This window comes from Salvelinus sp. IW2-2015, unplaced genomic scaffold (genome assembly GCF_002910315.2).
Source record: "Salvelinus sp. IW2-2015 unplaced genomic scaffold, ASM291031v2 Un_scaffold1464, whole genome shotgun sequence".
Lineage (NCBI taxonomy): Eukaryota > Metazoa > Chordata > Actinopteri > Salmoniformes > Salmonidae > Salvelinus > Salvelinus sp. IW2-2015.
In genome coordinates this window covers 326473-350297 of record NW_019942925.1, presented here as the reverse complement: position 1 = coordinate 350297, position 23825 = coordinate 326473, and the positions used below count along the sequence as shown (strand labels likewise).

At 43.3% G+C, this 23825-nt stretch overlaps 1 protein-coding gene across 1 annotated transcript; it reads left to right on the top strand.

Moving 5' to 3' along the window:
- The first annotated feature begins 8768 nt into the window (after positions 1–8768).
- LOC112070947 (peroxisomal N(1)-acetyl-spermine/spermidine oxidase) lies at positions 8769–23184 on the top strand. The gene is made up of 10 exons (XM_024138406.2): positions 8769–9005; positions 14553–14729; positions 15002–15132; positions 15218–15405; positions 16239–16429; positions 18038–18207; positions 18333–18418; positions 18524–18636; positions 22576–22724; positions 22823–23184. The coding sequence occupies exons 1-10, from the start codon at positions 8846–8848 to the stop codon at positions 22973–22975; spliced, it is 1518 nt and encodes a 505-aa protein (XP_023994174.1). The 5' UTR covers positions 8769–8845; the 3' UTR covers positions 22976–23184.
- Positions 23185–23825: the final 641 nt, after the last annotated feature.

Genomic DNA, 23825 nt, shown 5'->3' with positions numbered 1-23825 from the left:
TGTGTGTGTGTGTTGTGTTGTGTGTGTGTGTTGTGTGTGTGTGTGAGAAAGAGAGAGTTGGTCACGCCAGTCCTTTATTCTGTTACAGTAATTGAATCAGAACAGACCGTTTACAGGATGTATGTCTCTCTCAGAGAGGTTAGAGGTTTTGTTCCATTCTGTTCTAATAAACACTGTAACTCTAATAGGACTTGGACTCCTGCCAACCACTGTGTGTGTGTGTTAGAGAGAAAGTAATGGCAGCCCATCAGGGTTATACAGCAGGTGGGTGGGTATAATAGATATTACCACACACACAAACACAAAGCATTTCACTGTATGTAAAAAAGACAGGAGACTTTTAGTTTGCAATTATATACAGTTTTAAAAATATGACCGTTTGGATTCCCTTTTCAGTGGTTCATCACACAATGGAGACACGACATTGGAGTTATCAAGAGAATATGAGGTGGAAAATGGAACTCCACAGGGTAGTGCTATTAGTCCTAACTTATTCACGTTGATGATTGATGATATCTTTGGGGATATCGGAAAGGGTATAGGGGCAGTGTTACAAGCAGATGATGGTGCCATTTGGAAAAGGGGAATGAATATTGGTGCTGTTGCAGCAGTAGAGGAATGGTCATTATCATGGGGTTTCAAGTTATCTTTATCTAAATCTTGCCACATGTTGTTCGCTAACAAAAAGATTAAGGAAGATGTTAGTGTTTAATTATATGTAGAACGAATGGAAAGGGTAACAGAATTGTATTATTTGGGGCTATAGTTTGATGAAAAGCTTACATGGAGATGTCACGTTACATGTATTGAGACTAATTGTAAGGAAGTATTACATCTTATGAGGACAATAGTTGGGCATGATTGGGGTGCAAATAGGCAATCTTTACTGAATATTTATTGTACTTTGATGAGATCGTCCATAGATAATGGGTGCTTTGTATATGGTTTTGCGGCTTTTACATTGCTGTTGTGTTTTGCATTTAAAACTACACCGGTTGAGAATTAGATACTGTGGAAATGCCACTATCCCTTAGATGAGTTAAGCTAGCCCTGGCAGAATAGGCAAGACTGAAGGGTAGTACAGTATATCATCCTACACTGACAAAAAACTGACGGAAAAAGGGTTGAAGAATATGGACTCAGAGATATTGTTATATGGCCATCTGTGGCATTAGGAAATGTGCCACCATAGTTTTATACAAGACCATATGTTGATCTTAGTCTGAAGAAAATAAACAGTGGTTAATGTAGGAACAATAGTGGATCAATATATTAGTAATATAAGGGCACAAGGCGAGACCCAGATGCAGACACAGGAGGCAGATGGTTAGAGTCTTTGTAGTTTATTTATAATCCAAAAAGGAGTAGGCAAGAGAATGGTCGTGGACAGGCAAAAGGTCAAGAGTCCAAAAGGTCAAGAGTCCAAGAGGTAAAAAGTGGCAGAAAGGCTCGATGTCAGGGCAGGCAGAAGGGTCAGGCGGGAACATACAAGATGAACTGGCACAGAGAGACAGGAAACACTGGGATAAATACACTGGGGAAAATAAGCGACACCTGGAGGAGATGGAGACAATCACAAGAACAGGTGAAACGGATCAGGACGTGACAAGTAATCAGTTTTATTCTTGTTTTGCAGTGTATACAAATGGTTCAAAGGATTCCATGAATTCTAAGACAGGAGCAGGTGTATTTATTCCTGCGTTTGATATTAATCTATGTAAGAGACTAACAAATTATTTATCTGTATATTCAACAGAAATGGTTGCGATAATTGTTGGATTGCAGTGGATAGTGGAGGTGCAACCAAGAAGAGTAGTAATATGTTTGGACTCTGCATCAGTTTTGTGTAGTTTAAGCTCTGGAAAGTCAGAATGTGAGGATTTACGGTTAGAAATAATGATGCTGCTGTTGGGGTTACAAAAAAATGGTATTGAAATTCAGTTATTTTGGATTCCGGCTCATACAGGTGCTTATGGAAATTATATAATAGCAACAACAACAACAAAAAAGTGAAAAATAGTATTGTGGATGTGCAGTTGGGTAGAGGGGAAATTAAAACATTGATTAGGAAGAATGGGTTAGATTGCTGTCAGAGACAATGGAATGAACGTAGTAATCCCCGTCACATTTTTATAGTACGAGGAAATCTGTACGGGAGATGCTGTCATATAATGGGAACAGAAGGGAGGAGGTTATGTTGTGTAGGATGAGATTAGGGCATACGGGACTGAATTCATCTTTGAAATTGATAGGGAAACATGGTACTGGAATGTGTAATGGCTGTATGGTAGAGGAAACGGTTGTTTTGTGAAATGTACGATGTAGAAAGGGAGAGGTTGTTTAATAGGGTCAGAGAGGTTAGATGGGAGTGGGTGGTATTTTGGGAGGGGGTTATGGGAGTAGTGAGGTTTTATTAGAAATTCAGGGTTAGTTAAGAGAGTATAGTGATATAGATAGATCGTGCCGGCCTCACACTCCAGTACAGTAGGTGGCGGTGTATGCACCTGTCAGCCGGTTGCGATTCAACAATAAACTTAAAGAAGAAGAACGCATACTGTCATTATGTGCAACGTTTATGGTCATATCACAGCAGTGTGTAGGAGGGAGATTCCAAGATGTGGGAAGGGTGTAGGAGGGCATGGGATAGAAGATTGTGTAGTTTTGCTGGATAAAGTTGTATGCGTCTGTAGGGGTGCACATGTTGCCGGGGATTGGAAGTGTCCGGTGCGAGAGAGGCAGGTTGAGGTGGGTAGAGTCAGAGTAGTGCAGAAGGTGTTGTATGCTGAGGCAGTGAAGAAAAGTAGAGGAGGGTGGGTCAAGGGTGAGGGATTCTGAGAAGATCCCTGTGAGTAGTAGATCTGTGCCAGCACCGAGGGATAGGCCAATGAGTGATATATGCTTCAGTAAGGTTGGCTTCTTAGTGTTCATAGCAATGGTTATCAACTGTACTGCAGAAATGTAACATAATCACAAAAAATATATGTTGTGGTGGCAGCTGCAGAGGGTACAAGATTTGAATTCAGAAGAGTTACAGCTTGTGTTGAGTGGTAGTGTCCCGTCATCTCAGGACGTTGCCCTGGGAATAGATCAGATAGGGTTAAAGTACTGATATCATTTAATGAGTGTAGGTTAATTCAAATTCAATATTATTTTTTATTATTTTTTCATTATAAGCAGGCCCTGTGAGGAGAACTATCTGTCAGGCAAAGAGGTCATGCTGGCGTCGGTTCTGTGACACCATTGGAAGGGCGACACCTGTGGGGGATGATTAAGAGGATGAGAGGGATTATCCAGTGTTGTCGAGTGGGGAGTATATGGCAGTAACAGGTGAGAAGGCAGAGATTATGGCCAAAGCGTTTGTCCAAGTGCATAGCTCTGCAAACATGTCAGATGAGAGGCAGAGGGGGAAATATGAAGTGTGCTATGTTATGTTGGCCTATCTTACTGATGAGGCACTGGATAAGGTATTGGTGTTGTACAACAGAGTGTGGGAGGAGGGGAAACAACCAGGAAGCTGGAAGGAGGCAGTTGTGGTACCAATCCGTAGGACCATGTATGTTGCATTGATCCGATCTGTAATTGGCTATGGCTGTATAGTGTATGAGCAAGGCAGAGGCAAAAAGCCTGATGTGGACATTGGTGGGGCAGAGACGGCAGGAGCATTGGAATAGTCATTATAATAGCGCCGGAGAGGATGGCTGACAATTTATGGGCTTCTAACTGTGCTATTTTGTGTGTGTTTTTCCCGCATTGTTTGTACCTTATTTTGTACATAATAAGGCCAACGTGAAATCACTGGAGAATGGCCAACGTGCAATCACTGGAGAATAAACTGGATGATCTCCGTTCAAGACTATCCTACCAACAGGACATTAAAAACTTTAATATCTTATGTTTCACCATGTCGTGGCTGAACGATGACAACATAATATACAGTTGGCTGGGTTTTCTGTGCATGGGCAGAACAGAACAGCTACGTCTGGTAAGACGATGGGTAGGGGTGTCTATTTCTCAATAACAGCTGGTGCGCAATGTCTAATATTAAGGAAGTCTCGAGGTATTGCTCACCTGAGGTAGAGTATGTCATGATAAGCTGTAGACTACACTATCTACCAAGAGTTTTCATCTCTTGGTCATCATTTAATCATTTACGTTTTTACAACCACAAACCGATGATGGCACTAAGACCGCACTCAACGAGCTATATAATGCCATAAGCAAACAAGAAAATGCTCATCCAGAAGCGGCGCTCCTAGTGGCTGGGGACTTTAATGCAGGCAAACTTAAAAACTTTGACCTAATTTCTACCAGCATGCCTCATGTGCAACCAGAGGAAGAAAAAAATCTAGACCACCTTTACTCTACACACAGAGACGCATACAAAGCTCTCCCTCGTCATCCATTTGGCAAATCTGACCATAATTCTATCCTCTTGATTCCTGCTTACAAGCAAAAACTAAAGCAGGAAGTACCAGTGACTCGCTCAATACGGAAGTGGTCAGATGACGCAGATGCTACGCTACAGGACTGTTTTGCTAGCACAGACTAGAATATGTTCCGGGATTCATCCAATGGCATTGAGGAGTATACCACCTCAGTCACCGGCTGCATCAATAAGTGCATCGATGACGTTGTCCCCACAGTGACCGTACGTACATATCCCAACCAGAAGCCATGGATTACAGGCAACATCCGCACCGAGCTAAAGGGTAGAGCTGCCACTTTCAAGGAGCGGAACACTAATCCCAAGAAAGCGAAGGTAATCTGCCTAAATGACTACCGCCCCATAGCACTCATGTTGGTAGCCATGAAGTGCTTTGGAATGCTGGTCATGGTTTACATCAACAACATCACCCCTACCTACATGTACAAATTACCTCTACTAACCTGTACCCCCGCACATTGACTCGGTACCGGTACCCCCTGTATATCGCCTTGTTATTGTTATTTTATTGTTACTTTTTATTTTATTTTTTACTTTAGTTTATTGAGTAAATATTTCCTCAACTCAATCTATTGAGCTGCATTATTGGTTAAGGGCTTGTAAGTAAGCATTTCACGGTAAGGTCTGCACCTGTTGTATTCGTCGCATGTGACAAATACAATTTGATTTGACAGAGACAATAAGGGCTGGCATTTATTCTAAGTAAAGAGGAAAGTCGGGACAGGGAGGACAGAAGGAAGAGACAGAAGAGAGGAGGCAATTTCTTTTACAAGATTAAGGGTGGACACAGCCAGTTGAATAAGACTTTAAATGGGAAAGGAAAAGCATCCAACAGGAAAGTGGGATTATTGCCAGGAAACAGAGACAATGGAGCATGTATTGCTACAGTGTGGGCAGTATGAGACGGAAGGAGAGAGGCTGAGATCCAGTACGAGGGGGAAGGGGATACAGGAAATGAGTTTAAAGAGTATACTGAGTAGAACGTAATTAGATACAGCCTCAAACATTTTGTTGTCTTTTTTAGAGAAAAGGGTCTGGCAAGTAGGATTTAGTTTCTCCTTGTCTCTAGCCCACACCCCAGTACAGTAGATGGCGGTAATGCATCGTAATGTTGGATGCCAACAGCCCCACCGAAGAAGAAGCAATGACCCTCTTAGCAAGCTCTTCTGCCAGAAAGCTCTACTGCTAGATCGAGTAGAGAGAGTAGCTGTGATGGATGCGAAAGATGGCGTAAACTGAGGTTTTGTTTGAAACTGCTAGTGAGTCGAGTGAAGCTAATAGTACAGAAGGTGAGAATGAGTGGGTTACAGTGGCGAAGAAAAAGGGAAACGAGAAGTAAAGCTATGTTGGAAAATAGGTCAGGGTTTTGGATCAATGCTACTTGGGGAATCCGTTTTACGTCTCCAGGAAAATCTGGAATGTGTTGGAAGAAAGTGTGGAGTCGGTGAGAGTCACAAGAAGTGGTCTTATTTAGATTTTTTTGTGTGTCTGCGGAGCAGAAGAGGCGTGTGTTAAGACTGAAAAAGATATCGGAGTGGAATGTTTCCCGCATGGATTTCCGTAGCAGGGCGCCTATCAAGGGGGTTATTTCTGGGGTGGCGCAAGAAATCAAGGTCGAGGATATAACTGTAGACATCGATTGAGTAGTTGGTGCACGTCGATTGACCTGTATGGTGGACGGAGAAAAGAAGTTCACTTCATCCATCCTACTGTTCTTTGATGAAGAGTCTCTCCCTTCCATTGGCGATTTTAGCATGTAAATCTGGTGGGGCAACAAAAAAAAATGATGTGGGATGCATGTCATACACAACACAACACTAAACAGTATATTAATTGCACTGTAGTGGTGACAAATGGTGCCCACAAACTGTTAGGGCCTACATAAATCTGTCCCAACAGCAGTGCCAACATCTTACCACTGCTACACCTTGCTATCAGCGGAGCCTTGTCTGGCAGTGATACAGTTCATTCAGCCTCATTTACGGCCTTTTAAAAAAACATAGTTGATATGGCTGACTTTCTTAAACAAATGTGGTTTCTAATGACAATTGAGATGTACAAACTATGGCATAAAGGGGACGACAAGCAGATACGAGGCAATCCGTCATTTTGATTAAAACATTAATGAGCGAGCTAGGGCGGACGTAGTCAAAATAACTATTTGTTTCGCACTTTTGAAATGTACAGCGACAGAATTCAGAACATGGGCCGTTCTTACAGTGTACACCAAGTCAGAACCGTAGGATAAATAAAAGTGGCATATAAGCAGACAATGAAAGCTCTTACAATATTCGATGATTACATTTCTCTAAAACAGGTTATAGGCTACATGTGCACCACCAAGTCAGAACAGTAGGCAAAATTAAGAGGGGTAAATATACCAAATTATTAGGGTGAGGCACATGGGCTACTAACATTTTACTACACAACATACACGTAGTATCACTTTCTTAGCTACAGAATACACATCTCCCGACATATTACATAATTTATGCAGCAGCATACAATACATTTTTGGACTCAACTTGTTGTGCTGTGCTCACTTGAACAAGAAGGTGGCACGGCGGTCCTTCGTGGGTAAATTTTGTCATCAAGTCTGGCATTCTCTGGATTTATGATACCTTCAAAACAACTGGGAACTCTGAAAAAAAACAATGTTGAATCATGAGGACGTCATTGGTCTTCAGGTCGTAGCTCTAAAAAGAGGACGGATTTACAAATTCCGAGTTAGACTTTCAAAGCGTTTTTTCCCAGTCGGAGCTCGTTTATTCCCGACTTCCCAGTTCACTTGAACTCACTGAAATCAAATTTTCACAGTTCCTAGTTAACAGTTTTGAGCGCGGCACAAATCATGCTTCATTGACAGCATGGCATTTTAAACTTGTAAAAGAGCCCCTTAATTCCAGATTTGGGACCACACAGCCACGGTCACTGATTCCTTCCAAACCACTCATTGTTGAATTTGCGATTTCCAACTTGTTGTGCAATGTTTATGTCCAATGGCTGATGAGAACCGATACGTTTTATCCATAATTTCTCTTCATTTTTTCTCATCATATGACATGGATTAAAAGTGATTTGCCAGTAGATTGTCGACTTGATTCACGATGATGACTGCTAGCTAAGATTAGGAAAGTATGATGTTTCCACGATCAGTCCAATCAAAGCTACTGTACATATAATGTGATTTGATGTAATTTTATCTGTGGCCAATGACCTTGAGCCTTCTTGGCTGGGCACTTCTAATGTAACTCTATGGCAGCATCCATTTTTAGGTCTACCCTTAGACTTGGCGGTGAAGTAGTGTCCCCATGAGTGACAGAACACTGAGCCAATCACGGTGCAATGCTCCATATTTTCTGCTGGCTTGCCCCACCACCACCACAAAAAGCACTGAGCTTGGCTGAAACACCTGCCTTTTGGAGCTGCCTTACTCAAGAAAACAAAAAAGAGACAATGTTTGTATGCAGCTTTAGTAACTCAATTATGTATATATTTTTTACATTGTTGCAAACTGATATGTGACACGTATTAATGCTAAAATAACATGCAAAACAGGCAAGCCCCCCCCCCCCCCCCCAAAAAAAGATGTGGGGCTCCACTGCTCCCTTCTCATATAAACGTAGGATTCATGAGATGCCCAGTAAGATCTTTTGTGCACAAGCCCCTTCAGTGTCATAAATGTAAAATATTTGGTCATGTGTCAAGTGTGTGCAGAGTGGAAGAAATGCTGCATTTGTGGTGGTGAACATGCGCCTGAATTCTTGGAGTGCCCTATGAAGGGTGAAGGAGAATGAGGTGGCAAGGGTAAGGAGTGTCCAGCGTGTCTCTTATCTGGAGGCGGTGAGAACATGTAAAGGAATGAGTGGCAGGGAAGAAACAATAGTAGTAGAGTCACCACAACCAGTGAAGGTTTCTCATCAACCGAGGGATAGTGAAATGCTACATGTTAAAATGGTGGACTTTGTATTATTTATTGCAATAGTTATAAACTGTACAGCACAAGCGGAGAAGAAGTCTAAGGAAATTGGTATCATTGTGAATGCTGCTGAACGTTTTTTGGGGTCTTCGTGATTTCACAGCCGATGCAATGCAAGAAATCCTGTCGGTGAATGTAGCCCCAACACAGGCCCCTGAGCCTGTGTAGGGATGCATTTTGGAGTGGACTGTGATTGAAGAAGTATGATGTTTTTATTTTACGTGTTTTATTTAGTTTGATGTCGTTTTCCCCCTTTCCCGGAATGTTTTTTGTTGTTGTTCTTATTCAATATCCCGTCCAGCTGGTGGCGGTAATGAACCATTAACATTGAATACCAACCCCCGTTAAAGCCCATCGAAGAAGAAGAAGATTGAGTAGAGAGGGAGAGACGAAGACAGGTTGATATACATCAGGACATCGTTATGGCTTTGCGGCACGGTTTGGACTCGCAGATAGTAATAGTTGGCTGTGGAATATCTGGTATTGGAGCAGCTTTGAAGTTAACCAAACATGGTTTCCGCAATGTGAGGATCCTGGAAGCGACGGGGCGGAGTGGAGGAAGGATAAAGACGGGCAAAATGGGTGAGTGTAGAAGTAAACATGAGAGTTCACATGAGGAGAGAAATGCGATCGGATCACTTAATTTTGCCAAGTCGATTCTCACCGCATTTCAAAGTGTTGCATTATGGGGATAAAGTCGGCCGATTTACGCTTACATCTCGACTGCAGGAACTTCAAAAATCATGTGATCAAAGGTCTTGAAGTTATGTCTTCACTTCAATAACTGCATCCTGCAGCCATCAAGGTGATAGGCGAAAAACGTGAAGTTGAACGATCCCATTCTAGGAAGGAGCTGTTTTTTTAATGTTGCATATGACAGTAAAACATTCTTATGATGACTATAACATGTTGGCACCTTGAATTTTCTCATAAAAAGTATACTTCAACACTGTCTACTCAGGCAAATTTGGCGAACGGCTAAACTTGAACTCTCGTACACCTCGTGATGAAGACAGCCAATGGCCTGCTTTTATCTACTTACGAGTCGTAAACAGCCTGTTGTGAAAACGTAAGTTGCTGTCTGATGAAGAGAATAGCTCTAGATAAATATCTGTTTTCGAGTGCACTTGAAATATGCAGCATGCAATACGATTTGTTTTGGTCGTATGAAGAGGTAACATCGTTGACCATTTAGCCAATTTATTGAAAGCTAGGCAATATTACAGTTTGACTAGCCTAGCCAGCTACTATAAACGTCAATTTGTGTTTAATTATCCATATCTCTGTCAGTGAATTAAAATGTTTGGGCATGATTGTCTCATTTCAAGGAACAAGCTGCAAGCTTAATTCTTACAGCTACCCCCTTCTTTCAATTTCCACCTGAAGACCTACCCAAATCTAACTGCCCAGAAGCAAGGATATGCATATTCTTTGTACCATTTGAAAGAAAACACTCTGAAGTTTGTGTAAATGTGAATTAAATGTAGGAGAATATAACACAATAGATCTGGTTTAGATAATACAATGAAACCATACGTTTTTTCTTTTTAATTGTTGTATCATCATCTTTAAAATGAACAAGATAAAACAAAATTCAGATATGAATATGGGGACAATTTCAGTGAAAAACATAAGAGGGAAACAGTACTTGTGCAAAGTTTCAGAATGATAACTTACAAAATGAGTGTGCTACATGACATTTATCATGAAGTCACCCAGGTGTCCCACACAAGTAGCCCAAAATCAAATAAAGTTTATTTTATATAGCCTTCGGTACATCAGCTAATATCTCGCAAGTGCTGTACAGAAAGCCAGCCTAAAACCCCAAAACAGCAAGCAATGCATTGTGTAGAAGCACGGTGGCTTAGGAAAAACTCCCTAGAAAGGCCAAAACCTAGGAAGAAACCTAGAGAAGGAACCCAGGCTATGAGGGTGGCCAGTCCCTCTTCTGGCTTGTGCCGGGTGGAGATTATAACAGAACAGATTTTCAAAACGTTCATAGATGACCCAGCAGGGTCAGACACTAATAATCCACAGTGGCCGGGAGCGTGCTGAGCCAGAGACACAGGGTCCTGCTGGATGAACCAGCTTTCAGAGGGGATGAACACGTTGGCACTGGGGGCTCCCAGGTCGGAGTCAATTGTCACTGTTGGTAAAGAGAAAATGTTTCAGTTGATAGTTTTCCACATATGAGCCCTGTATAACAGGTATAATAAAACAGATATATTAGAGTACAGGGAACATAAAGTGCTGTACCATTTCAACTTTGGCCATTTGTTGTGGGCCCTGCCTCAAATAGGCTGATTTTTCATTGTGGGGTGGGGTGGAGCGGCAGACAACCGCACCATCGGAACCATGCTCCCTCTTAATCCATAATACGGTAACTGAGTTAGAGGAAGCATGGTCGCCCTGTGTTGAGATGGTGGGTTTGCTGTTACATTCTACTCCATACCCATTTTTATATGTACACTGCTCCAAAAAAATAAAGTGACACTTTAACAACACAATGTAACTCCAAGTCAATCACACTTCTGTTGATGATCAAACTGTCCACTTAGGAACGCAACACTGATTGACAATAAATTTCCACATGCTGCTTGTGCAAATGAATAGACAACAGGTTGGAAATTATTAGGCCATTAGCAAAGACACCCCCAATAAGGAGTGGTTCTGCAGGTGGTGACCACAGACTAACTTCTCAGTTCCTATGCTTCCTGGCTGATGTTTTGGTCACTTTGAATGCTGGCGGTGCTTTCACTCTAGTGGTAGCATGAGACGGAGTCTAAACCCACACAAGTGGCTCAGGTAGTGCAGCGCATCCAGGATGGCCACATCAATGCGAGCTGTGGCAAGAAGGTTTGCTGTGTCTGTCAGCGTAGTGTTCCAGAGCATGGAGGCGCTACCAGGAGGACAGGCCAGTACATGGAGACTGGAGAGCCGCTTAGGAGTTGCAACAACCCAGGCAGCAGGACCGCTACCTCCGCCTTTGTGGCAAGGACAAGAGAGGAGGAACACTGGCCAGAGCCACTGGCCAAAATGACTCCAGCAGGCCACAAATGTGCATGTGTCTGGTCAAACGGTCAGAAACAAGACTCCATGAGGTGGTATGAGGCGCCCGACGGTCCACAGGTGGGTTTGTGCTTACAGCCCAACACCGTGCAGGACGTTTGGCATTTGCCAGAGAACACCAAGATGGCAAATTCGCCACTGGCGCCCTGTTGCTCTTCACAGATGAAAGCAGGTTCACACTGACAAATGTTGACAGACTGTGACAAAAGTTCTGGAGACGCCGTGGAGAACGTGTCTGCTGCCTGCAACATCCTCCAGGCATGACGGTTTGGCGGTGGGTCAGTCATTGGTGTGGGGTGGCATTTCTTTGGGGGGGCCGCACAGCCCTCCATGTGCTCGCCAGAGGTTAGCCTGACTGCCATATGGTTACCGAGATTGAGATCCTCAGACCCCTTTGTGAGGACCATATGCTGGTGCCGTTGGCCCTGGGTTCCTTCTTAATTGCAAGGACAATGCTAGGACCTCATGTGGCTGGAGTTGTAAGCAGTTCCTGCAAGAGAAGGCATTGATTGCTATGGACTGGCACCGCCCGTCCCCAGACCTGAATCCAATTTAGCACATCTGGGACATTCATGTCTCCGCTCCATCCACCAACGCCACGTTTGCACCAACAGACTGTCCATAGTTGGCGGATGCTTTAGTCCAGGGATCTGGAGGAGATCCCTCAGGAGACCATCCGCCACCTCAATCAGAGCATGCCCAAGGCGTTGTAGGGAGGTCATACAGGCCACTTGGGGCCACACACACTACTGAGGCATTCATTTTTGCACTTGTTTTAAGGACATTACATCAAAGTTGGATCAGCCTGTAGTGTGGTTTTCCACTTTAATTTTGAGTGTGACTCCAAATCCAGACCTCCATGGGTTGATAAATTTGATTTCCATTGATCATTTTTGTGTGATTTTGTTGTCAGCACATTCAACTATGTAAAGAAAAAAGTATTTAATAAGAATATTTCGTTCATTCAGATCTAGGATGTGTTATTTTAGTGTTCCCTTTATTTTTTGAGCAGTGTGTGTATATATATATATATATACACACACACACAAACATAGGCTATGGGTCATTCACATACATACAAAAATACCCCCACCCACAATGTATAGCCAATGTGTACTTTACACATTTCATTAAATTTTTATATATTGCAAATAAAATGTAAAAACAATCACAAATAATATTTTATATTATTAATTTCAAACAACGGCATTAGCATGAGAATAACTTACCAGTCCAAAACAATGTCCTCTCCGTTCAAAAAAATATGCTTCCATTTTGGAGTAATAGCTATGGTCGCTAACTGAGTCCTCTTCCAAAAGCATATCTTTCTCACTTTCACGATCAATTTCCTCTATAATTTTGTCTACATTCGTATATCTAGTCTTAGATTTAGCTTTCCCTGACTTATTCGCCATGATGTTCGATATATAAACAGCTGAAGATGCTCGTTACCGAAATAGTGCTGTGCGTAACAAGCTTGGCTCCTTCCAGTATGAATCTTCAATGGCGATAGACCGTCTTTACACCGGAGTTTACTACATGGGTTGGTCTTCCAACACAGAAACATTACATGTTGCCGTTTACCTCTGCTCATTGGCTATCTACCCAGCTAGATTTCAAGATGATCAGTGGTCATTGGGTTAAAATACAGTCAATCAACGAAACAGCGGTCATATAATTGGTGCACAATGAGGTCATTACTTGTTGTCTTCCAATCGGTTTCTTTCGGTCAATACGTCCCGCGAAATGACCCATCATGTTTGGTTGTGTTACAAACAAACAGTTGATTGCAATGAAACCAAACATGACTGGATAAAGTAACGTTTAGTCTGTGTATTTACGTCAAATGTTTCGTAGAAAATTGAATGACACGGAATTCAACGAGATAAGCGTTTAGTGTTAGGCTATAAAAATTGATTTAACCGAACAAAAGACCATTCATTGTGTAACAATGAGCCTTGGAATTAATTACTTAAAAATCATACAATGCGGCCTCCCGGGTGGCGCAGTGGTCTAGGGCACTGCATCGCAGCGCTAGCTGCGCCACCAGAGTCTCTGGGTTCGCGCCCAGGCTCTGTCGCAGCCGGCCGCGACCGGGAGGTCCGTGGGGCGACGCACAATTGGCCTAGCGTCGTCCGGGTTAGGGAGGGTTTGGCAATTCATTCTAAATAGCCTATGTCACACTTACAGCCACCATCCTTTCTCCCCGTGGGCATATAATGTTAAAACAACAGACTATTTATGGTTTTACACACATCCAAACTTTTCACAGTAGCTGGACAAAGATCCAATATATGCTGAACAAAATTGTAGCATGCAACAATTTCAAAGATTTTACTGAGTTGCAGTTCATATAAGGAAATCAATTGAAATCAATTCATTAAGCCATAATCTATGGATTCCACATGACTGTGCAAGTTCGCAGTCATGTTTGGGCCTGGGAGGGCTTAGGCCCACCCACTTGGGAGCTAGGCCCAGCCAATCAGAATTAGTTTTTCCCCACAAAAGGGCTTTATTACAGACAGAAATACCCCCCCCACCCCACCTAAATAATCCTGCAGAAGCCAAATGTGGAGGTCCTGGGCTGGCGTGGTTACACATGGTCTGCAGTTGTGAGGCCAGTTGGACGTACTGCCAAATTCTCTAAAACAACGTTGGAGGCGGCTTATGGTAGAGAAATTAACATTCAATTCTCTGGCAACAGCTCTGGTGGACATTCCTGCAGTCTGGCCATCTACTCCGATTTCAGGGCACTCTCGTCTGATTGCGCCAGAGTGCAGAATAACTGCTGAATTTAGAAACTTGCAACACCCATTGAATATGACCGGTGTCAATAAACATTGTCAAAAAAAGCATGTGATACAGTAGGCTGTATCTTTATCAATATGCCGTAATATATCAAACCATGATGCTTCTTTTAACTGCAGTCTGTACCATAAAACCATAACACTTATTTTTATTGCTGTGTGTAATTGTGTAACCTACTCATACGCTGTATGTTGCTAAACTTATTTTAATGTATTACTCTCTCTCTCTCTCCCTTCCTACTCTCTCCTCTAGGTAATAACATCATAGAGATTGGTGCTAACTGGATCCATGGTCCGTCGGAGGCTAACCCAGTGTTCTGTCTGTCCAGACAGTACAGCCTGCTGGACCCAGAGAGCCTGACTCCGGAGAACCAGGACCTGGCTATAGGAGGTCACCCACCATGGGTACCAAACTGGTTCTCCAGCTCCGGTAAAAAGTTGGGCCAGGCAGAGACTAATTTTAATGGATGAAAATGTAATATTACGTCACCCAGTCAGTTTTTGTCCGTCAAAAGTTCAAATGAGTTGAGCTAACATGAGTTGCATATGTGCAAGCGACAGACCAAACTGTGGATGCGCTCTCCGTTCTCTTCTTTTGTTTTTGTCGGTCAATGTATGAACCCCATAGAAAAACCATTGGCTCATACAAAGTCTAACTTAGCTAGTCAGTAGTTCGTTAACATTGTGTTCTGTTTCTACCAGGTCATAAGCTGACTCCAGAGCTGACGGGTCCTGCTGTAGAGCTGTTTGCTGAGGTGTTGGAGGAGGGAGGAGAGTTCAGCGAACAGGGAGGAGAACCGTACAGCAGTGTTGGGGAGTTCATAAGGACAGAGGTACGTCACGCAACATGCGCCCACACACATACACACACCGTATACCTATATATCTGTCTGCCTGTAAATGTGCGTGTGTGTGTAGGTGCGTCAGCGTGCAGCAGAGCGGTGGCAAGGTGACAGTCTGTCCTGTCAGTCTGTCCGTCTGTCTTTGATCAGTACTCTGCTGAAGGTGGAGTGTTGTGTGAATGGAACACACACTCTGGACACGCTGGGCCTGGGAGCCTTTGGACTGTACAAAACCTTGCCTGGATTGGACTGCACCTTCCCCCGGTCAGTTTGTGTGTGTGCCCGCAGGGATGGGGAAAGTAGGGGTGCGGCTGGGTGAAATGGAATAGTAACTGAAATCTGGACAATGACTGTACTCCTATAACCTCTCACATGTAGCCTAATACAATATTAGTAGGCTACAAAATTAACATTTGGTTTATTATTTTACTGCAAGAAGCGTTTCTTGCTGTAAAATGATACATCAAATGTTAATTTTGTCTGTGGAACAGGAGTGGAGAAATATGATCCATTTATTTCAGCATCTTGAGAGAATGCGAATGGACCGTTAAGCACGGTGCAAATCTTTTTCAGAGAAATAAAGCTGACAGTAGGCTATTTTAACCACATCAAAATATGCATCCAAGACCAACTGAAATATTATCCGAATCTTGTTGGATCGTTTTCACAGCTTTTCATAAAACCGGTCAAACTGATGTCAATTGGAAGTTTTACAGAAAATCTTTGCGGGTTATTGCAGTTTCTCCCCGGTCTCTAAACGTTAAAAAATAACTTTACAGATGTCAGCTAGATTACTGATACATTTCTTCTATTGATTTATGACTTCATTCTGGTGAGCAAGGCTTCGTTAAGTATTCTAGGGCAACAAGTAATGACCGAAGAGAAGCTGCATGTATCTAATTCTAAACAAGTTGAGTAACAAATAGCCTACCAAATGTCGTAAATTCCAAGCATAAAAATATCGAAATTAGGCTGTCAAAAAATCCTTCTGCTGTCTGTGTGTGCGTGTGCACGTGTGTGTATAGACATCGATTGCACTTCTCTCCGTTTACCGCTGTGCGCGTGGCTTGACTAGACTGTTGTTCTGTCTCTTTCAGAGGTTATGAAGGGTTAATCACCAACTTGATGAACGAGCTTCCTACTGGGGTAGTCTCCTACCATCGACCAGTCAGCTGTGTCCACTGGCAGAGGGTGGTGAGGAAAGGAGGGAGAGAGTACCCTGTAGTGGTGGAGTGTGAAGATGGAGAGAGAATCCCAGCGGACCACGTCATCCTCACTGTCCCTCTCGGTAGGTCTCACACACACACACACACACACACACACACACACACACACACACACACACACACACACAGATGTCAAATGACTACTGTTAAAATGCTCTCTTATATTACATTTTATGACATCTTCTAAGTTTCTAAACATTAACCTTTTATAACCAGTAACAAACATTGTGACCTTACCTTCTCAAACAACTGGAAGTCTGAGTTTTCTGTGCTGCCAGGCTACCTCAAGAGGCACCATGCCATGTCACTCTTCTCTCTTCTCCTCTCATTTACAATTTTTTAGAACAATAACTACACTGTATAAAAAATATAAATGCAGCCATTTCAAAGATTTTACTGAGTTACAGTTCATGTAAGGAAATCAGTCCAGATATGCATCTGTTGGCCTCGTGCAGTACGTCACATCTCCTTCACATAGAGTTGATCAGGCTGTTGATTGTGGGATGTTGTCCCACTCCTCTTCAATGCCTGTGCGAAGTTGCTGGATATTGGCGGGATCACGCTGTCGTACACGTCGATCCAGAACATCCCGAACATGCTCAATGGGTGGCATGTCTGGTGAATATGCAGGCCATGGAAGAACTGGGACATTTTCAGTTTCCAGGAATTGTGTACAGATCCTTGCGACATGGGGCCTTGCATGAACATGCTAAAACATGAGGTGATGGAGGCGGATGAATGGCACGACAATGGGCCTCGGGATCTCGTCACGGTATCTCTGCGCATTCAAATATCCATCGATAAAATGCAATTGTGCCCATAGCTTATGCCTGCCCACACCATAATCTCACCGCCACCATTAGGCACTCTGTTCACAACGTTGACATCAGCAAGCCGGTACAGTTGAAACCAGGATTAATCCGTGAAGAGCACACCTCTCCAGCGTGCCAGTGTCCATCGAAGGGGAGCAGTTGCCCACTGAAGTCGGATACGACGCTGAACTGCAGTCAGGTCAAGACCATGGTGAGGACGACGAGCACGCAGATGAGCTTCCCTGAGACGGTTTCTGACAGTTTGTATGGAAATTATTTGGTTCCGCAAACCCCCAGTTTCATCAGCTGTCTGGGTGGCTGGTCTCAGACGATCCCGTAGGTGAAGAAGCCCGGATGTGGAGGTCCTGGGCTAGCATGGTTACACGTGGTCTGTGGTTGTGAGGACGGTTGGACATACTGGCAAGTTCTCTAAAATGACATTGGAGGCTGCTTATGGTAGAAAAATGAACATTTAAATTATCTGGGAACAGCTCTGGTGGACATTCCTATAGTCAGCATGCCAATTACACGCTCCCTCAGAACTTGAGACATCTGTGGCATTGTGTTTGACAACTTCACATTTTAGTGGCCTTTTATTGTCCGCAGCACAAGGTGCACCTGTGTAATAATCATTCTGTTTAATCAGCTTCTTGATTATCTTGGCAAAGGAGAAATGCTCACTAACAGGGATGTAAACAAATTTGTGCACAAAATTTGAGAGAAATTTGCATAATGTTCGATTGGAACATTTCTGGGATCTTTTATTTCAGCTCATGAAACATGGGACCAATGCGTTTTACATGAAGTGTTTACATTTTTGTTCAGTGTACCTAATACTATCTACTATTATGTTATCAGGTTATCTGAAGAAGCATCATGGTACCCTACTCTCCCCTCCTCTACCCCTTCACAAGCTGCACTCTGTTCAGAGGATGGGCTTTGGAACCAACAACAAGATCTTTGTGGAGTTTGACCAACCCTGGTGGGACGACGACTGTGAGGTCATATACCTGGTCTGGGAAGACGAGGTATGAAACACATAGCATGCGGTGAAAAGAGTATTGGGCCCAAAACGGATCCTTGAGGAACACAATTATACATCTATCATTTCAAACACACAGACAGTAACAGTAGTTTTACTGTTGCCCTCTAGTCAGACTTGGTGGACCAGGTATCAGATGTGGAGAGACTCTGGATCAAGAAACTGTTTGGTTTCACTGTCCTCAAACCCACTGAGAGGTAACTAAGACATACACACAAACTAAACATCTCTAACTCAATGTCTTGAACTCCCCACGCCTCTTACCTCTCACCCTCTTTCCCCCTCTACCCCTGTCTCTCCAGGTATGGCCATGTGTTGTGTGGCTGGATCGCTGGTCATGAGTCTGAGTACATGGAGACTCTGCCAGAACAGGACGTCACACACTCCATAACACACCTGATACGCAGGTTCACAGGTAAACCTTCTAACATCTAACCCCTCCATCACATGCCTCATACGCAGGTTAACCCATTGTACTTTCATGTCTGTGTTCTACACTTCAGTCAGTAGTGTGTTAATCTTTTGTCCCCTTTTTGTTCGCAGAGGCGAACTAGCTACTACTAGGTATTCCTGCTTCCCCACGGTGGAGTCGCTTGGGTAGCTCTCTTGTTTAGTATAGCGTTAAGTCGCTTGGTTATTCTAGACGGACCGTGCTTTGGTCAAAGAGGCTATCTAGCCTAGCTTGGACTGAAAAGACCCCTGGCTAACGTCAGCTAGCAGGCTTGACTTCCTGTGAATGAAGCTTTCCCCCAGCGTTATGGCAAACCCATTCCTATTTCCAATTCCTGGATTTGGAGGATGTCGAGGAAGCGGGTCTTGCGTGCACCTCCGATGAGGAAGCAGCCCCTTTAAACTTGGCTAGGCTAACCCCCGGAGCGAGGGGCCTTAACACGGGTCTGAGCGACCAATGCGCTCCTCCCCTCCCCCCTGAGTGTCTCATTACTGGGATTCATTGATGATTCCTGCCTGTAGCTCACTAGTCCCTATGAGGTGTCTAGTGGTACAGGTTATGGGCTCTGTAGGCGATTGGTTGTTGGTAACGGAGTCGAAGGAACAAGCACGGTTGGACCCCGAAAGGAGCGGTCTTTCTCAAGCTCAACACTTTTCATTCCTGGGAATTCTATTTTATTATGAATCGCCCCTGGGTCATTCCACCGCCAAAAAGCACAATAAAAAGGGGTTATGACACCCACCATCTCAGATTGTTCAGAAATCGTTTATTATGTTAAAAACGGGTAAAATTAGCATTCCTGCAACATTATTTAGTTGAAATAGAATTTGATCTCAGAAATTAAGCTAATTGATCTTAAAAAAATAAATAAAAATCACCTAAAAGCAGGAACAGAACCATCTAGTCGTCAGGATGTACAGTGCATTCGGAAAGACCCTTTCACTTTTCCCACATTTCATTACGTTACTTATTCTAAAATTGATTAAATCATTTATTTTTTCTCATCAATCTACACACACAATACCCCATAATGACAAAGAAAAAACTGGTTTTTAGAAATGTTTGCAAATGAATTTAAAATTAAAAACATATCTGATTTACATAAGTATTCAGAGCCTTTACTCAGTACTTTGTTGAAGCACTTTTGGCAGCGATTACAGCCTCGAGTCTTCTTGGGTGTGATGCTACAAGCATGGCATACCTGTATTTGGGGAGTTTCTCCCGTTGTAAACTGCAGATCCTCTCGAGCTCTGTCAGGTTGGATGGGGACCGTTGCTGCACAGTTATTTTCCGGTCTCTTCAGAGATGTACGATCGGGTTCAAGTCTGGGCTCTGGCTGGGCCACTCAAGGACATTCAGAGATTTGTCCCGAAGCCACTCCTGCGTTGTCTTGGCTGTGTGCTTGTCCTGTTGAAGGTGAACCTTCGCCCCAGTCTGCGCTCTGAAGCAGGTTTTCATCAAGGATCTCTCTGTACTTTTCTTCGTTCATCTTTCCCTCGATCCTGACTACTGAAAAACATCCCCACAGCAGGATGCTGCCACCACCATGCTTCACTGTAGAGATGGTGCCAGGTTTCGTCCAGACGTGACACTTGGTGTTCAGGCCAGAGAATCTTATTTCTCATGGTCTGAGAGTCCTTTAGGTGGCTTTTGGCAAACCAAGCAGGCTGTCATGTGCATTTTACTGAGGAGTGGCTTCCGTTTGGCCACTCTACCATAAAGGCCTGATTGGCGGAGTCCTGCAGAGATGGTTGTCCTTCTGGAAGTTAATGCCATCTCCACAGAGGAACTCTGGAGCTCTGTCAGAGTGAACATCGGGTTCTTGGTCACCCCCCTGACCAAGGCCCTTCTCCCCCGATTGCTCAGTTTGGCCTGGCTGCCAGCTCTAGGAAGATTCTTGGTGGGTTAGGGTTCTCTCCCGGAGCTCTACGGACAATTCCTTCGACCTCATGGCTTGTATTTTTGCTCTGACATGCACTGTCAACTGTGGGACCTTATATAGACAGGTATGTGCCTTTCCAAGTCATGTCCAATCAATTGAATGTACCACAGGTGGACTCCAATCAAGTTGTAGAAACATCTCAAGGAAACAGGATGCACCTGAGCTCAATTTCAAGTCTCATAGCAAAGAGTATGAATACTATTTAATATATATATTTTTAATCTAAAAACCTGTTTTCGTTTTGTCATTATGTGCTATTGTGTGTAGATTGAGGAACATTTAGTCATTTAATCAATTTTAGAATCAGGCTGTAATGTAACAAAGTGGAAAAGTGAAGGGGTCTGAATACTTTCGTAAGCACTGTAGGATGGGACAAAAACTTTACTTTGTCATGACTCTCCTGATAGGATCCAAAGATCAGGTTACAATGGATCAGTTTCTACTGAGCCCTCTCACCCACAGAGGGGAGGAGGAATTGGTGTGGGGGTTTTATGACACCTCACGTAGATTGTAAATTGTGCAAACTTCAGTCGGGGAGCAAGGTTTTTTCTTTTTTTTTTACAGCAGTGGCTTCTTCCATGGTGTCCTCCCATGAACACCATTCTTTTGTGTTTTATGTATCGTAGACTCGTCAACCGAGATGTTAGCATGTTCCAGAGATTTCTGGAAGTCTTTAGCTGACACTCTAGGACTCTTCTTAACCTCATTGAGCGTTCTGCTCTGTGCTCTTGCAGTCGTCTTTGCAGGACGGCCACTCCAAGGGAGAATAGCAACAGTGCTGAACTTTCTCCATTTATAGACGATTTGCCTTACAGTGGACTGATGAACATCAAGGCTTTTAGAGATACTTTTGTAACCCTTTCCAGTTTTATGCAAGTCAACATTTCTTTATCTTAGGTCTCCTGAGATTTCTTTTGTTTGAGGCATGGTTCATATCAGGCAATGCTTCTTGTGACTAGCAAACTCAAATTTTGTGAGTGTTTTTTATAGGGTGAGGCAGCTCGTCTCATTGATTGGACTCCAGGTTAGCTGACTCCTGACTTCAATTAGCTTTTGGAGAAGTCATTAGCGAAGGGGTTCACATACTTTTTCCAACCTACACTGTGAATGTTTAAATTATGTTTTCAATATAGACAAGAAAAATACAATTTGCGTTATTAGTTTTTAAGCACATTAACTTTGTCTATTGTTGTGACTTAGATGAAGATCAGATCAAATTTGATGACCAATTTATGCAGAAATCGTAATTCCAAAGGGTTCACATACTTTTTCTTATCACTGTAGCAGCAAGGGTTACCTAGCGGTGTACGTGCCCACTCTACCCAGGGGTCTGGCAGCGTCTTGGGCTTTATTTAAAGAATTGACTGTTGGATATTTGTGCGGTGGCAAGTTGGGCATCACCACACTTTTGTGAGGTTTGTCGCTTGGATGTCACTGCTCCAAGTGTAGCCCATAGCGTGCTGACAGGAGAGGGTCATTAGGCAGTGTGCAATACCCAGACTACTGCATCTTGCAGGGTGGAGGTCTGGGTGGTTTTCCATGGGCCATTTCACTTGGTATCCATTGGGCCGGCTTGGGGCAGTATTACATTTCTCCATAGTTGTGTTGTACCTAGAGTACCAACTGAAAGTGAATGTAACGTTATGACTATAACTACTTTTCCTTGGAGGAAAATGAGGTACAACGTCTGTTTGACCCTGCGCCACCCGGTTCTGGGCGCAGTGAGGTGTGGTACTGAATTGAAGGAATATATCCAAGCCTCAGGGTTATCACCCTTGGAAGGCAGGGCTTCCAGCGAGGCGTGGATTTCATTGGCCTTGACAGGAGTGACTTTAGTTCTCCAATATAAGTTGCGACTGTGTTACTCCACATAGTTGGATTGTACCTCGTCTCCCTCCTTCAGGGAACAGTAGTTATAGTCATAACGTTACGTTTCTGTGTGTTTGTGTCTGTGTGTGTAGGGAACCCAACCATCACCCCACGGCGTGTCCTGAGGTCTCAGTGGTTCCATGACCCATGGACCTGTGGCTCCTACACCTACACCGCCACTGGAACCTCACTGCAGGATATACACAACCTGGCTGAACCACTACCACAACAAGGGGAACAGGTATACACACATACACAGTTCATATGGTGTATTCTGTCATCTTTTGACCCACTTTCTCTCTCTCATATATTCTCTCTTATATATTCTCTCTCTCTCAGCCTCTCCAGGTGTTGTTTGCTGGAGAGGCCACCCATCCTTCCTTCTTCTCCACTGTCCATGGAGCGCTGCTTACTGGCTGGAGGGAAGCTGGTAGACTCATATCTCACTACTCCGCGCCCAGCACATTCCAGCCAACCAGATCAAAGCTATAAGGACAAGAACTCACTCGTTGTAAAAGTGTTATATACTGAACAAAAATATAAATGCAACAAGATTTTACTGAGTTACAGTTCGTAGAAGGAAGTCAGTCAATTGAAATAGATAAATTAGGCCCTAATCTATTCATTTCACATGACTGGGCAGGGACACAGCCACCCACTGAGGAGCCAGGCCCAGCCAATTAGAATGAGTCCCCCCCCCCCCCGCCCCCACAAAAGGGCTTTATAACGGACATAAATATTCCTCAGTTACCTTTTATTGTCCCCAGCACAAGGTTCACCTGTGTGATCATCTTGCTGTTTAATCAGCTTATTTATATGCCACACCTGTCAGGTGGATGGATTATCTTGGCAAAGGAGAAATGCTCACTAACAGGGATGTAAACAAATTTGTGCACAAAATTTGAGAGAAATACGCTTTTTGTGTATGGAAGATTTCTGTGAATATATATATTTTTTTTTACATTTCGACTCAAGAAACGTAGGACCAACACTTTGCATGTTGCGTTTTATATTTTTGTTCTGTATAACTCTGGGTATAAGTTACCCTTATGTTTAGTTCTAGGATCCGCTTACCCTTCACAAGTCCTAATATTAACCATTATTGGAGAAGCACAAAACAGAACTTAAAACAGTGTGTAGGGACAACTTGATCTTACACCAAAGGGCTCCATATCTTTGACTTTCCAACGTGGGTTAATGTTCCCAGAACCTATTGCTACTGAACCATTTGTTGAGAATTATGACCAAAGTTTTGTTTTAGGAGATTATTCACAATTTGAAATTTGTTTTGATTATTACTTAAATCAAATTTATTTGAAGCCACTCAGTCTCATGGTGTCTG